This window comes from Arvicanthis niloticus, chromosome 23, assembly GCF_011762505.2.
Source record: "Arvicanthis niloticus isolate mArvNil1 chromosome 23, mArvNil1.pat.X, whole genome shotgun sequence".
Classification (NCBI taxonomy): Eukaryota; Metazoa; Chordata; class Mammalia; order Rodentia; family Muridae; genus Arvicanthis; species Arvicanthis niloticus.
This window is the reverse complement of record NC_133430.1, coordinates 15470794-15485819: the sequence shown is the minus strand read 5'-3', so window position 1 is coordinate 15485819 and position 15026 is coordinate 15470794. Positions and strand designations below refer to the sequence as shown.

General features: G+C 44.1%; 1 protein-coding gene across 14 annotated transcripts in view; it reads left to right on the top strand.

Moving 5' to 3' along the window:
• The window catches only part of Unc79 (unc-79 subunit of NALCN channel complex), a 229516-nt gene that overhangs the window by 167748 nt on the left and 46742 nt on the right, over nucleotides 1-15026 (top strand). For 12 of the 14 annotated variants that reach the window (XM_076921337.1, XM_076921329.1, XM_076921327.1 and 9 more), the window contains 5 exons: nucleotides 1436-1552; nucleotides 4018-4101; nucleotides 7369-7471; nucleotides 10167-10307; nucleotides 13107-13145. In XM_076921337.1, the coding sequence (XP_076777452.1) occupies nucleotides 1436-1552; nucleotides 4018-4101; nucleotides 7369-7471; nucleotides 10167-10307; nucleotides 13107-13145 (484 nt within the window). The remainder of the gene's footprint in view (nucleotides 1-1435; nucleotides 1553-4017; nucleotides 4102-7368; nucleotides 7472-10166; nucleotides 10308-13106; nucleotides 13146-15026) is intronic. The other 2 variants (XM_076921338.1, XM_076921330.1) reach the window with 1 other exon arrangement.

The following is a 15026-nucleotide window of genomic DNA, read 5'->3' as shown; positions in this document are numbered from 1 at the left end:
CCCCTTGCCTAGCATGTGGGAGGCTCTGGGTTTTATTCCCAGGACTGAAAAACAAAGCAAAACTAAGAAAGGGGAAAGAGTCTCACCACCCTTAAGTAAGTAAGAGGTTTTACACCCTTACTTGATTGAATCTACAAAATGGTATTTATTTTTATTTTTAAAATCCTTTAAAAGTTTTCTAGTATTTAGCTGGGGATGTAGTTTAGCAGGAAAGTGGCTTGCCTCGTATGTGCAAGGCCTTGGACTCAAAACCCAGTACTGAAGGAAAATAATATTTCTGCTTTTGAACTTTTCTTAAAAATTTTTAAATTTTTACCTAAAGCTCTACCTTTCAAGTGAGTTACAGACTTATAAAGTGTACCAGTCAATAAACAAACCATTGGAATTGAATATTCAGTTGATTAGCTACTTTCATAAACTTAGTGAATATGGACTCCAAGATACACACATCCCACCATGTTCTTTTCTCGATCAAGTTGCCAGTTGATTGTTTCATAACAAAACATGCCATGACCACCACTGATCAAACAGCATGTCGACCACACCAGAGTGATGTTATGAATGATGTCACTTTGCACCTATTTGCTCCTGGTTTTGACTATGAAACCTCTGTGTAGTGTCCAGGGTTGTCCAGGGGCTACCTAGTGGACACTGGGCTCTGCATTCCTTCGTAGGGTGCACAGTTCATCAGCTTTGGCTTCTTTCAAGTGAACCAGGTTGGGGAATCCAGATGGGCAACTTCCAGGTGCTTGGGGTCAGGCTTGCAGCCATCTTGGTGAGACTGAATGCTCGCTCACACGGCGTTCGTGCATAGGCATTGAGTGTCTGTCTCACAGGGGAACGGGTGCTCGGGTGAGGGTGGCTTTCTAAGTCAGTGGGCAACTGGCAACATGCTTTTTATTGTTTGGGTTTGGAAATGCTCACAACTTTCTATTGTCAAGAATCCTACCAGGGCCTAATAGCAGGACAAAAATGTTAGGATTGTTTTCTAAAACAAAGAGTATACTTGTGAGATGATATTTAATTCACGTTTTTTTTCTAATGGTAGCCAGGGGGGATGCAAATGCTTGGAAACAGTGCAGATTTTGAAATCAGTGTGTTCTGGCTTACTTCAGCTGTCTTTTTTGATTCAATTCAAGGTAGCACTGTTTGTTTTAAATACAGTGTGGCAGAGCATATAAATAAAAAAGCTAACAGAAATAACCCTTGGGAGTTGAGTACGTTTAGTGGGTTGATCAATGCTGAAGATGCTACTGTTGCCTGCACCGCAGGCATGTGAAAGTCTTTAGTTTTTCCTACCATGAGGAGTGTATGATTTACCAAAACTTGCAAGTAGCTAACCAAGACTCGATTAAGCCTGTGTGATGTGTAGAGCCTGCGCGCGCGATGGGAAACGTGTTCCCGTAGTAATCGTCTCCTAATTTCCTTCGTATAGCTCAGTATAGGCAGATGAAAAGGGGATCCCTGGGAGTTCTGACAATGAGCCAGTTAATGAAGCGACAGCTGGAGCATCAGTCTAGCGCCCCCCATAACATCAGCAGCTGGGACACTGGTGGGTCACGCTTTTTCTTCTTGTTTGCCTCTCAGATTAGCTAATGCCACTTTCTCTGTGTCCACTTTTTGTGTTCTTTGGTTAAAACAGTTTTAAAAAACAAACTGAAAGTAAGGAGCATCGACTTGGATTTTCCAAGTGCTCTAAATCAATATGGGCCGTATCCAGGCTGAGCCTTGTGTAGGCTGATCCTCAGGCTGGTCCCCCCACCCCACCTAGGCTGGTTTTTGTCTAGACTGGTCTCCATTTAGACATGCCCAACTCTTACCTTTTTTCCTTTAAGACTGAGATTTCAGATCTCAAGTTATCTGTCTGGGGAGGAGCGGGTAGAGCTATGGTTTCATGGCACAAAGTTATAAAAGCACCAGATTATCAATATTCTCTTTCAGAAAATACAAAGTACTGAAGTTAGTGCCTATTTAATGACAAGTCTTGGGCTGGTGATGGCATGATCTGCAAGTAGGTTTGGGAATAGATAGTGTAATTTTGGCCAGCGGGGTCACTGGGTTGCAGTCACACACCCTCATGTTCATAAGCCGGATCCACATCTAGCCTGTCGCCCTGTAAGAACGACTGCCATGGCCCATCTGTTGTGAGTGTGACAGTTTTGCATTTCCTACCCCTTATCACATCTATGTGTGGTGTGCTGCCTTCTCAGCTCATAACACTGCAGTGGTCCCCCTTAAGTGCCTTCCTTTCCTTAGCTTTTTTTTTCTTCTTAAATTAAATGGGTCATCTGAAGTCCAGGATTATAAACATGAAAGCGCCTTGAAGTTTGCATATACTATGACAATGTAAGGGCTGATTGCCGCGACACGCTGGGGAGTGCACTTTACTGTCTTGGTGATTGTTTTCCGGCTTCAGTTATGAGATTATTTTTAATATTCTTCATTATGATGCAGAATCACAGTGTGAAAGAAAAAAAAAAAAACCAACCCAAGATCTTGAGCTGATTTCAAATGTTGTTGCTCTTCAAGAAGAGACCCACAGACCACAGCCAACCACATATGTAGTAGACGAATGTTTAACAGGTCAAAGGCTCAGTGTCTTCTCTTCATTTAACAACACACAGGAGTGAGCAAGGAGTAGCTAAGAGGCGACAGATGAAAGAGAAGGGAAAGACACTGGCTAGCCAACTGCAAGAATGTGTTTAGCTTCATGGTCTTTCTTTTCTGAACGTACCATGGAGGACTGTGCTCCTCTCTGAAGCCAGAGAGGCACATCTCAGTTAGTCTCTGATGCTAAGTGCTCCGCTTGACTTGGGGACCCTGAAATCATTTTACCATTCTGTCATAGCTATGGCTCAAACTCAGTCATCCTAGATTCTGACTATAGCTACAACCTAGTTTGATTAGGTAGAGTTATGACACTGTTAATTGACATCTATTACTGACCTGAACTTTAAGCTACAAAACCCTACATGATGCCAAATAACCCACTTAGCTGTAGATTTTGCTTTTTCAGTCAGGCTTAATAGTTCTTGTCTTCTTGGTTTCAAACATTAGGCTCTATGCCGTCCAGACTTCTTTCGCTGACATGTGCCAGGGCTTATTTTTTTTTTATTTTCCACTCCCAACTTGGTTCTCTAGTCTTTAAGCCCTTTAATGTGTTTTATCTCATTATGCTCAAGTTCTTTGTCTGATTGGTTTTGAACACAGGGTCTTTCCTTGTCATCCAGGCTGGTCTTGAACTTCTGGGCTCAAGTAATTGTTTTACCACAGCCCCCTACAACTGAGCCTGCCTTACACCTGGCTCCAGTATTCTCGTGTTTGCTACCTGAGGCCAGCAGAAAAGTCTGAATGTGTAGTATGATGTGTTAGGTGCCATGATATTTTGAACCACACACATTGATTCAGTGACTCTCTAGTTCCAACCAAGAACAACTATGGTCCTGGAGACATACTGATAAGGACAGCTTAAAATTGGGGACATGATACATTCCCCAATTAGCTTACACCAGCTTATTCATAGAAAGTCTGCCTCTTCTTCACTGTACACATCTTCTTTGTGAATGAACATCCCCTGGGTATCACTCTATTTCTGGTCCTTATTCTTGCTTTCCACCCCCTAGTCAAATCCGTCTCATTTTCTGTACCTGGTCCATATGTTTTCTGTGTGAACTGTCTGACTGTTACCCCAGAGTATCATTGGTGAATTTATTGATTTACATAACACATGTTTCATGGCCATGGTATTGGCCCTTCATTTCATATTGGGATTTGCACTCTTCCGAAATAGAGTTCTGAAATAGAACTTTTAAAAAACCTTAGTTTTGAATGCTCTAATATTTTCAGGTGCAGTTCATTTAACTGAGTGACAGGTTTGTAACCAAACGACTAAACCTCACCCCCAGATTTAATCTTTATGTGTTAATAAAGTAACTGTGACAGTCTGTTGCATTGATTGTGCTTCGGCTTGTACCAAACTGACCCCACTGAAGACTGAAATGCTCTCTTTATCCACAGAACAGATACAGCCCGGGAAACGGCAGTGTAACGTGCCAACGTGCCTAAACCCTGACCTGGAGGGGCAGCCATTGAGGACAAGAGGTTGGTTGAGTCCCAGAGCCTCAGACTGTGGAACTAAAGGACTAGGTATCTCCCACGGATCTACAGAGCAGGCGCCAAAACCTCTTCCTCAGCAGCTCCACGTATTTCCAACCTGCAAAACACCTTCAGGACCAGGGAATGCGTGACAGCTCATCCTGGAACATGTCCAACGAGGACAGAAGCTCTGCCTTAGTGTGTCTTCCTAACCCTTGGGGACACGCAACACAGCTCTTTTGTCTCTTGTCTAACACATTAGACATTTGAAAATAACTTCGCATTTATTTTTCCCCTTAGCTGTTTCCAAACCAGACATCCCTGGGCTCTTTAAAACTCACTCCTAAGATGCATCAGGTCTCCATGTCACCCTTTCCTCTTTTCCTGAACAGAGTTCAGATTGTCCTTATTTTTTTTTTTTTCTAGAACCTTGTTCTGCTTGTAGGGGCAAAATGAGCATCCATCTGTGCTAGAATCATCAAATTTTTATTTTTCTAAATTTATCCTACACATTTAACTGTGTATTTAATTAATCCTTACTTCTGTTCTTAATATTCAGAAGGCTGGTAAACCTATCATTGGTTACAAAGAAAGAAAGAAAGAAAGAAAGAAAGAAAGAAAGAAAGAAAGAAAGAAAGAAAGAAAGAAAGGAAGGAAGGAAAAAAAGAATGAATCTTGGCCATATCTTCTAAGAAGTTTCTTGAATCAAGCAGACCTATGTCTCCACATTTGTGTCCAGCTTCCTGGATATGTCTTTGGTAATGACTAGAATTCTAGCCCTCCTGCTGATGAGATGAATCACTAGCCTGTGTGGCTAAGAAAAGCTTTTGTGAGTCAGGGTGTTGAACATATCTTCGGTGCGTGGTTGTGATCTAAGTGACCCATGAAAACCAGGATGAAGTAAAGGTAAAGTGTGAAGGTGGATGCACCACCTTCCAGTCTCTCTCACATTGCAAGTGGTAGAGTCCATGCTGTAGCTGCATGGCTGGTGTGTGCCTTGACACAAGCGCACACACAAGCGCACCTTCGGAGTCTTCCCTGCCTCTGAGATTCGAAAAGGGATGTTTATCAACATCTCGAGCTTTAAGTTCAGCTGTGGAGAAGGTTCCCTCTGTTTTCAAGTTTCTGAGCACTCTCTGCTTTTGGTTCTCTGTACAGAAGGCTGGATATTCTGGATATCCTGGGAAAGAATCAGTTGGGTTGGGGGGCATTCAGAATTGTTGCCAGTAAATAGGGGACAAAAATGGAGGCTGATTTAACACTGGCAACTTAGTTGTGGATCGTTTATGAGGAAAGGTTGCTGAAGTCTCTGGCTTTCTTTTCTACGTCTCATCTCATACATTGCTTTCAGTTTCCACTTCAGTAGCGGAATTTAGCAAGCCATCTGCTCAGCTTACGTTGTCCTATAAGAACCAACTCTTTGATAGACAACTCCTATAAATACTGCAGCATGTATTCTGTGTTGTCATAGAAAAAAACAACAACAACAACAACTTCACTGGGGCCACTATATGAACACGCCCCATTAGGTAATGCCTGTTTGGAAGCCACCGCAATGCCCGAATCCTTCTCCATCCATTGGTCGCCATCTTGACTTGGAGTTGCTCTGAGTGAGATGGTGGACACAGCTCTGTAGATCTCATGGACAATTTTTTTTTCCTGCTCTGGCATAGTTGCTGTTTTAGCATTTGGCTAGTGTGCCCATCAATGATCAAGAGTCATGGGGAGTTATATTTAAGCTCCATGCTTTTGCTATCTCTGCTATGAGTCTGTTCTTATGTCTGTGATACGGTACAGCATCGTTCTGATAATCCTTGAACATCCTTGATTAACAACACCCTTAGATAGCCCTGGGCAGGAACGCTAGCTCAGAAACAGCCGATAATATGGTGGCAAGGTTTATATTGCCAACTGGGATCTTTGGACGGTGCAGGCATTTTCAGAGTTGGTGCTTGTGTTTGCAAGCATTTGCTTCTCAGAAATGCACCCTGTGTAAACTTTACCCAGAGAGGTGGTCTATTGTGTGGAAGTATGAATTCAACAGCATTTCCCCCTCAGGCCACACATTGCCCTGCAAGCTAGGCATCTAAGGTTTATATTCTTTTATCATTAGAACTACCATTCTCTCCGTAGTTATTTTCTGAGGAGAAATCAGATGTCTTTGATTTCAGGACCAAGTTACGTGTCTCTTGATGAGAAGTGGGTTCTCTAGTGATCCTTGCTGTTCTGTCTTTTTGTCTGCTTGAAGAGCTCGGAATCACAGTTACTATTTAGCAGAACACACTGCTACTTCATGTTGTCACTTGAAGACTCATCTTAGCCACTTCATCTGCCCAGCTCCAGGGAATCTGCCCCACATGCTCCTGAATTCCTACCTTTACTACATTTTAAGATTTCTGATTATTCTATTTGTGTGTATGTGTGCACACGTGTACACATGAGTGCAGGTGCCCATGGGGGCCAGAAGAGGAACCCGTCAGGTTACTTGGAGCTGGAATCACAGGCAGGTGTAAGCTGCTTTGACACGGATACAGGGAACGAAACTTGGATCCTCCAGAGCAGCAGAAGGCTCTCTTAACTGCTGAACCATCTTTCCAGTCCCCACATTTTCTGTCCATTGGCTCATGTTGCTAAGATTCCAGCCTCAGATTTCTTCAAAAGAATCTAAACTCAAAGTTTTTTAAACTGCTGTATTGACCGGGTGAGGTAGAGCCAGTGAGTCGTCAGGTCTAACAGCTGATGCTGCATTCATAAATACTTCAGTCGAAAATGAAGTCTTTTTGCTTTAGTGCGTATGACAAGAATTTTCAAAGCAGAACACTAAACTGGTTTTCTAGCCCCAGTACCCCCTTCTGTTCATCTGTGTGAATTCTGGGGTCTCATCACCTCCCACTTAGTCAGGTGTGTTGAGTTTTGGGTGTCACTGTCTTGTGGTACTAGCTCCACATTAATGATGACACGCATGGGTGCATCAGAAACACCATATTGTTCAAGCAATTTCCTTTAATGCTAGGCAAGTCCATCTTTGTCTTAGACTCTGCTGGCCCAGATGAGATTTCTGTTTTTCAAAATCATGAACCATGGAAAAGAAGGCATCCAGCTCTTCCTTGGCCCCACTTCACTGTCAGGGGGACTTTTTTTTCATGCCGTGGATGGGATGGGGTCACAGTCTCCTGAATGTGATCTTCTGAGAGTTAATGAATGCAGAATGGAGACTCCCCTGGCCCCAGAAGCTTGTCTGTATTCATGGTTGTTTCTCTGCTGCTTACCCAGGCGCCACTAAATCCAGCCTGCTGTCAGCACCCAGCATAGCCAGCATGTTTGTGCCTGCACCTGAAGAATTCACAGAGGAGCAGCCAACAGTGATGGCTGACAAGTAAGCTTGCCCATTATTTTCCCCCTTTGGTTATAAAGTTGGCAGTCTGTTCACCAGGTGAGGAAATACACTCTGTTCTTCAACAGGCTGGAGCTGTGTTACAGTACACATTTACAATTCAGAAATGCAAGCACTGTGAGCAGGGTCCCCCTCCTTTATTTTAATTTGGATCGAATCAGATAATTTCACTTACCCCTAAAATTAGTTTAACACCTATGAAATCTCTGCCCCCCCACCCCCCACCCTGCATCCCATCCAGAAGCATCAAGTTGTTGCAATGGGAAAAAAAAAAAAAAAAAAAAAAAGGACTCCATTCTTATTCTGTCCTGACAATACAGTCTATTCTCAGCATCTCAAACTGGCTTGTCATCTTTCCGCCTGTCAGTTCCCGGCAGCCTTGAGTTCTTCTAGGCTTAAGCCCGCATTAACTCATTAGCTGAGGCATTCTAGTGTGTGAATGTCCCACTGCTCTTTCCCCATCCTTGTCTAGAATTCCGGAGCATTCCTGATGCGTTCTCTCTCCTTGCTTGATCTTCCCAGCAAATCCCTAATTATTCACCTACAGTCTAGCTGAAGACAAAGTTTCCCTGATGTGAGGGGCAGAGTTCCACTTTTTCAGGGCCTCTGGTACATCTCTAGCCCAGCACATGTCACATTGTATTTTATTTCTTCGTCTAAACAGTACTGGTACATGTTATAAAATAAATGGTGAGTTCCTAGGATAAGAACAATTCCTTCTATATTTTGTGCCCCGAGCACACTATGTCTTGCCTGGCACACAAATCTTTTTTGGTGAGTGTGACAAAACAAAATTAGGCTTGCAGATTTTCAAACATGAGCAGATCCCTTGGGACAGGTCCCCAGATAAAGGATAAAGGTGGCTCACACTTCTAATAAAGGAAGGTGACTAGAAAGGACAGTGTGAATATAATATCCACATAGGATGTTCGTTGCCCAGTCAGAAGTGAGCTGATGGCTGGGCTTTCTATATCTGTAATTAAACACCATGATCAAAAGCAACTTACAACCTATAGTTATTTCTCTAGGGAAGTCAGGACAGGAGGCCTGGAGGCAGGAACTGATGTAGAGACCATGGAGGAATGCTGCCTACTGGCTTGCTCCCCCAGCACTGTCTTAGTTTGCCTTTTCATACAGCTTTGAAACCTGCACTGCATAGCAGTGGCACTGCACATAGTGAGCTAGGTCCTCCCAGATCAGTCATCCACCAAGAAAATGTCCCAAAGACATGCCCACAGGCTGAGTCTTTAGAGGCATTTTTCTCAATTGAGATCCCTTCTTTCCAGATAATCCTAGTTTGAAAGAAGTTGGTATAAAAACTAGTCACCACAGTGGCCAGACTCGAGAGGCAAAGATGCTTGGCTCGTACAAATGCCTTTAAATGTCCCCCAGAACTTTGTTTGTAATTTCCCTATTGTGTCATATGTGACCCCATTTCAAGTTCTGATTTTCCTAGTTGTGTGTGTGTGTGTGTGTTTGTGTGTATGTGTGTTCCAGTGCGTGTGCATTTGTGTGAGCATGAGTTATTTTTAGTTCTCCATTTCCCTTTATAAAGCTGCCTTTGGTTGAGTTGGATGAGTGGAACCTATATTAGGACACAGGAAAGAGCCCTCCCCCCCCCCCCCCCGCAAAAGAAAAAGAGCAGTAAGCGTGGGCTTCTTAAAAGCAGGTGCCAATGCTCTTCTGTTTCAGTTTAGCAGGACAGGACACTCACAGAACTAGTGTAAGGGAACAGCTGAGAAGAGCCTCAGCCTGGCTCTGCAGGCTTCCTGGAATGCCCAGCTTTCCTCGAGTCTTCTGGCTCCCATCCACAGACAGAACATCCTTTGAAAGCTTCTAGCCACCTCTAGGCATTTTTGATTTTTGACAAATGAAAATTAATATAGTTACTGCCACCCCCTCCTCCTTCCTTGCTGCTACCTGTGAGATGGCTGCCCCCAGACATCTGACAAAGCCCCAGGTCATCAAACAGAGGACCCTGAAGGTCATTCTGCACCAACCCAGAGGTATGAACAGCAGGGTGTGAGGAGAGCCAGGGCCAGGCCCTGATGCCTAGCATTGGTTACACGACGAGAGAACCAGGCACATGCTGCTCCGCTGCTTCCAGGAAGTTCATGGTCCACAGCATCAAGGATCTGCAGGAGTACCTGTTGTGAGCAACTCTTCCCGGGCCAAAATGTTTCCACCATCATAGAAGCAGCGGCAGAGCTGGCCATCAGAGCCACCATACATATTACCACACTGTACAACAAGGAAAAACAAGTAGATTTCTCATGTGCACATTTATTTGCGCTTAAATAAAACCATAAAAACTGATTCAAAAAAAAAAAAAATCTAGTCACTCTGACTCTTCTTAAGACACAGTTTCACATTCTCAATAGCCCAAGAGCTGTTAGCCTACCTGAAGCTCTTTCTAAATGAGCAGAAACCCCTCTGCGGCCAGGTGCTCACGGACTGAATGGTAAGGAAACATCTAAGATGGCTGCCATCCATGCCCTTCCTGTGTCTTGCGGTGACAGTGGTCTCCACTGAGGTCTCCACTGACATTAGAGTGAGCCTCGTTGCCACCATGTTGGGCCTTTCCGCAGACTTCAGACAAATGACTGTGCTTGTATGTATGTTGCCTTGAAACCACAGTTAAGTTTCTTACATGTCCCTCCCTCTGCTTCCTTTGCAGATGCCACGACTGTGGGGCCATCCTCGAGGAATACGATGAGGAAACCCTCGGTCTGGCCATCGTGGTCCTCTCCACGTTCATTCACCTAAGCCCAGACTTGGCGGCGCCGCTGTTGCTTGATATCATGCAATCTGTGGGAAGGTGAATGTTAGGTTCTATTTTATCTGCCGGAGAGGAGCCTTACTTAAAACCATATCTTAAAATAAAAACCATCCATTTGAAAGGGAAATATCCGGTCACCTTGCAGATGCCTGGAACCTGGCGGGGGGTGGTGATGGTGGTGGATCAACTCAGACTGGATTAAAAAAAAATCAAAACATCCTTTGATTTCGTTTCTTAGCTGTACCAGGTCATGAGTCAAGGTCAGCGTGGAACCAGAGGAGGCAGCAAGCACCAAGGGAGCTTGACTGGGTGCTCCCTGTTGCTGTATGTGTTTGGATGGTCTGTCCACAGTAGGCTTTGTGTATTAGCCACTGAACTGATAATACTGTTCTTCCTCTTGACCTGTTCTGTAGTGATTTGATACCCTCTTTTGTGATCTCAAGAGAGCTCAGGGCGTTATTGTGTGTCGCACAGCATCTTCGCAGTTCTGGCTTCATGTTTTTGGAACAGGACCTTCAGTTTGAGTGCTAGTGTGAAGGGAATTCTCTTTATGTGTAGACACAAGAAGAGGAATGCGGTTCACGTTCACGACTAAATTCCAGTGCAGTAATAGCCGTGCAGCTCGTAGACACTGAGTTACATTCTGAGTGAACATGCTAACTTTCCTATCTCTGCCAGTGCAGTGCTAGGTGCCTTGAACCATCAGCATTAAGTAAGAGCTCACTCCTGAGGCTGGAGAGATGGCTCAGCAGTAAAGAGCACCGTTGCTCTTCCAGAGTACCCAGGTCCAGTTCCCAACACCCACATGGTACCTCACAACTGTCTGTGACTCCAGTCCTCGGGGACCTGATGTTCTTTTCTGGCCTCGTAGGGTGCCACACACACTGTGAACAGACAGATATGTAGGCAAAATGCCCATCCATATAAAATTAAATATTAAAAATATAAAAGAAGACCTAGATCCTATGCTTAGGTGATATGTGTGTGGAGTTTGTTTCCTCTAGTTTTTGTTTTTAAGGTTCCCAGCACCCACATGATAAGCCAGGCACACCAGGTGAACAGGCATACAGACCATGCCCAACACTTTTGCATGAGTGTTAGGGATTTGAACTCAGGTCCTCTTATTTGTACAAGGGCTCTTGCCCACCTTGCTGCACCATCTCCCTAGTCCAACCTCCCGGATTATTTTTGGAGTATCTTTAGAGTCGGCATAAAGTGAAGTGTAACGAAAGTTCAAAGCCATTGTGAGAGGTAAGTGATGGCTATGGGCCTGGAAGAGCGAAGGGAAAGATAGCTTCATCCAAGCCATTAATTTTTAACCCAGTCTTGCTAATTATAGGACACTCGTGCCCTCTATCTCCACTGCTTGTAGAACTGAAGGTGTTTATTAAGGCATGACCACCGTTCCTACCATCATTACTCTGTAGGTTTAGAACAGGTAGCTCTGGTTCTGCCTTTTCGCCATCTTGGAACAGCTTAGTTAAGCCACAGAGGACAGAAAGAGCATATCATGTTGTTTAACAATAAACGTATATAATCCACGTCCCGATTACTACCAAATGTTAGGATGGAAATATGAGCTTTGACAAAAAACATGGACAAACAGCAACCTACACATTCGCACACTTACATCCACACACACACACACACACTTCAATACCTACATTCTTGCCTGCAACATACTTGCTCTGTTGTGTAGACTCGCAAGAGACTGGAAAACATTTAGTACAAATTGTGTAACTCGTGGTGTCCCCACCATCAAGCTGCCAAGGAAACAGATTCCACAATCATCTGGCTGGAGGTTCCTTCACGTGTCCCAGTTGCGCCGTGAGGAACACGTGATGGGACATGCCAGGGATGACCACACAGACCCTCCTCAGATGTTCTAGGAGTCTGTAAGCTCAGCCCTTTCATTTCTCCCTCGGATGGTTCCGATCTCTTGTAGCGCCGCCTGCTTAGGTCCCATTCAAGCTCCGCCCGCCCCTCTGGTTTTCAGGGGAATCCTTTAAGTTCACGTTTCCCACACTCTTGGTTATTATTTAGTTGAGCTGCCAACACCCATCTCTCCATCGCCGTCTTTAGCATAGGGGCCTATAGCCAAAGCAGCTGGGAAGGGCCTTGCTGATGTGGTTGCTGGAGGCACTGTCCCTCTCCGGAACTCTTGGTCCCTTCAGCTGTCCTATGAAAATAGAAAGTCACCTGGTTTCTTCAGTATCATACAATATCTTACAGGTTATAGTATGTTTTTCTGAGTCCATCAATTTGACCCGTTCTCTGTCCACAGTTAAAGAGCCACACCATACTTTTCGAAAGGTGGTCGGTGTTGGCTACTTCCTAATTCTCATCTCCAAACAGCAGGTTTCCCTGCTTGTCACTTCAACTCAGCAGCAAACTGAGGACCCCTCTGCTATCTGCTTTGCTGGAGTAGAGAAGTTTACAATTTGCATTTCGCTCACAGTTGGGTTTTCAAAGGCCACTGACAGAGAAATACATTGAGTTAATGCAGGGAGCAGTGGATCACAGGTTCTGCTGTCTGTCCAGCCTGGTTACAACCACCATTTGTTTTTGTTTTTTTTTTTAATGTTGGGTGGGTGAGAGTAAACTTTTTTACTTACATGCATTTACATGAGGATCTGTCATTGATACAGAAGACAAGTTTGGGAGACTGGGATTAAGTTTAACCCTGTACATGACTGCGGACTGGTCCCTCTGATGCCCATACAGGGACTCTCATGGTGAGAATATATTCACCACCAAACCTGAGGTCCTAGCTCAATGCTAACGCACCTCAGCACGAAAAGCTAAGACACCCATGTGACTTTTCCCTTTATTTTCTAGGCTCGCATCCAGCACTGCCTTTTCTAATCAAGCAGAAAGGTAAGACCCTCAAGTGGGCTCGGCTCACTTCTTGTTTCACCCTGTGCGTGTCCTCACGGTCTGACACTGGCCACTGTCACACGCTCTCCACAATGACGGCTGCTATTCCACTGTAGCTCCCAAGAGTTTCTGACCTGGGTTTGCACATTTACTCATGCACTCAGTTTAGTCAACAAGTACTTTTAAGCCCAACTTGTACTACTTAAGTAAGGTTTTTATTGTTAGTCATGTTGTGAGTCCACCTGAGAGCTTCGGACATTCTAAAAAAAAAAAAAAACCATTCTATTGCCGAGCTGCACCCCAGCCCTGCTTGGGTCCTAGTTAAAGGCAACTGGCATGATGCCTTGCCTTGTTCGGCTTTCAGTCTTACCAAGGAGGCAAACATGAATGAATAGTCACAAAAGTGTGTAGTAACTATGCTAATGGCTATGAAGGAAACAGACTCACGTAATGTTAATCCATTGCATGTTTATTTATTTGCATGTGCGCTTGTGTGCACGGTGAATGTAGAGGTCAGAAATCGATACTTAGTGTCTTCCTCAGCACCCTCCACTTTACTTTTTGAGACAAGGTCTCTCATAGAACCAGGCACTCACCAGCGAGCCCCTCTTGTGTCTGTCCTCTCTATCTTGCACTGAGATTATAGACCCATAAATGAATATCTGCAGAGTTAGTGCCGGGTGCTAGAGAGGGTGGTCAGATCATTCGAGTCAAAAAGACAAAAAATAAGCAACCAGTAAGAAATTGACTGTGCAATATCATAGCATTTAATGGAATGTGTTATGAATATTAACTAATCCCAGGTGAGAGAGAAGGCTCAGGACTGGCATTTTAGACACAATGGCCAAGGACAATCTCCTGCAGAAAGTGCTATGTAAACAAAATCTAAGTGGCGTTATGGAGGCAGGTTGTGGAGAGAATGCCCCTGGCAGAGGGCACAGCCAGGACAAGGGCTTCGAGTCAGGAAAGTGGGTGGTAAACCTGGAGACAGACCAACGTGGCATCAGTGAACACAGAGAAAACTGCAGAAAGTAAAACAAGCAGGGTAGGGGTTATGCGATTTATCCTATGTAAGATGCTATTCTATATCCCATCATCAGTGAGAAACTTCAGGCTGCCTCACGTCCTTGCCAGATTTTGGTATTGTTTATATTTTCAACTGTAGCAGATGGAGCAGCTGGATGGTGGTTATCTCTTTGTCGTCTTAATTTGCATCTTCCTGATGAGATTTTTTTTTCAAGTGTTCATAGACCGTTTTGTATCTTTTCCATCTTTTAAACTGGGCTGTTCTCTTTTCACTCTGGAGTCGTTGGACTTCTTTGTATAAATATGTTTTAAGACTATCTTTACCTAAGGCTGGGCTCATTCATTTTCCTGATGCTGTAATTTGCTAACAAGTTTTTCATTGAGATGCACTCTAACTTATCCATGCTTTAAAGTGTGTGAGAGTGTGGATTTTTATTGTTCAGCTGAGAAAACCTTGTCCACTTCCAAGTCATGTGTATTCTCTACTATTTTCTTCTGGTGTGTTCTCTACTGCATTCTTCCAGAAGTTTCATAACCTCAGCATTTAGATTTATTACTTACATAAGCCGTCAAAATTAACTTTTATATAGAGTTGGGTAGGGACATTCTCTGCATTCACATCAAATATCCAGCTATGTCAGCACCTTCTTGGTTTAAAGACGCCTTCCTTCATTGGCCCACTGTGACATATGGTAGTTTGTATGCACCTGGTTCCTTTGGTGGGGACGCTGATCCTTATTCTAGTGTGGCGGTCCTCAACCCTCCTAATGCTGTGATCCTCTAATGCAGTTCCTCATGTGTGATGATCCCCAATCATAAAATCATTTTGTTGCTACCTTCTAACTGTACTTGCTA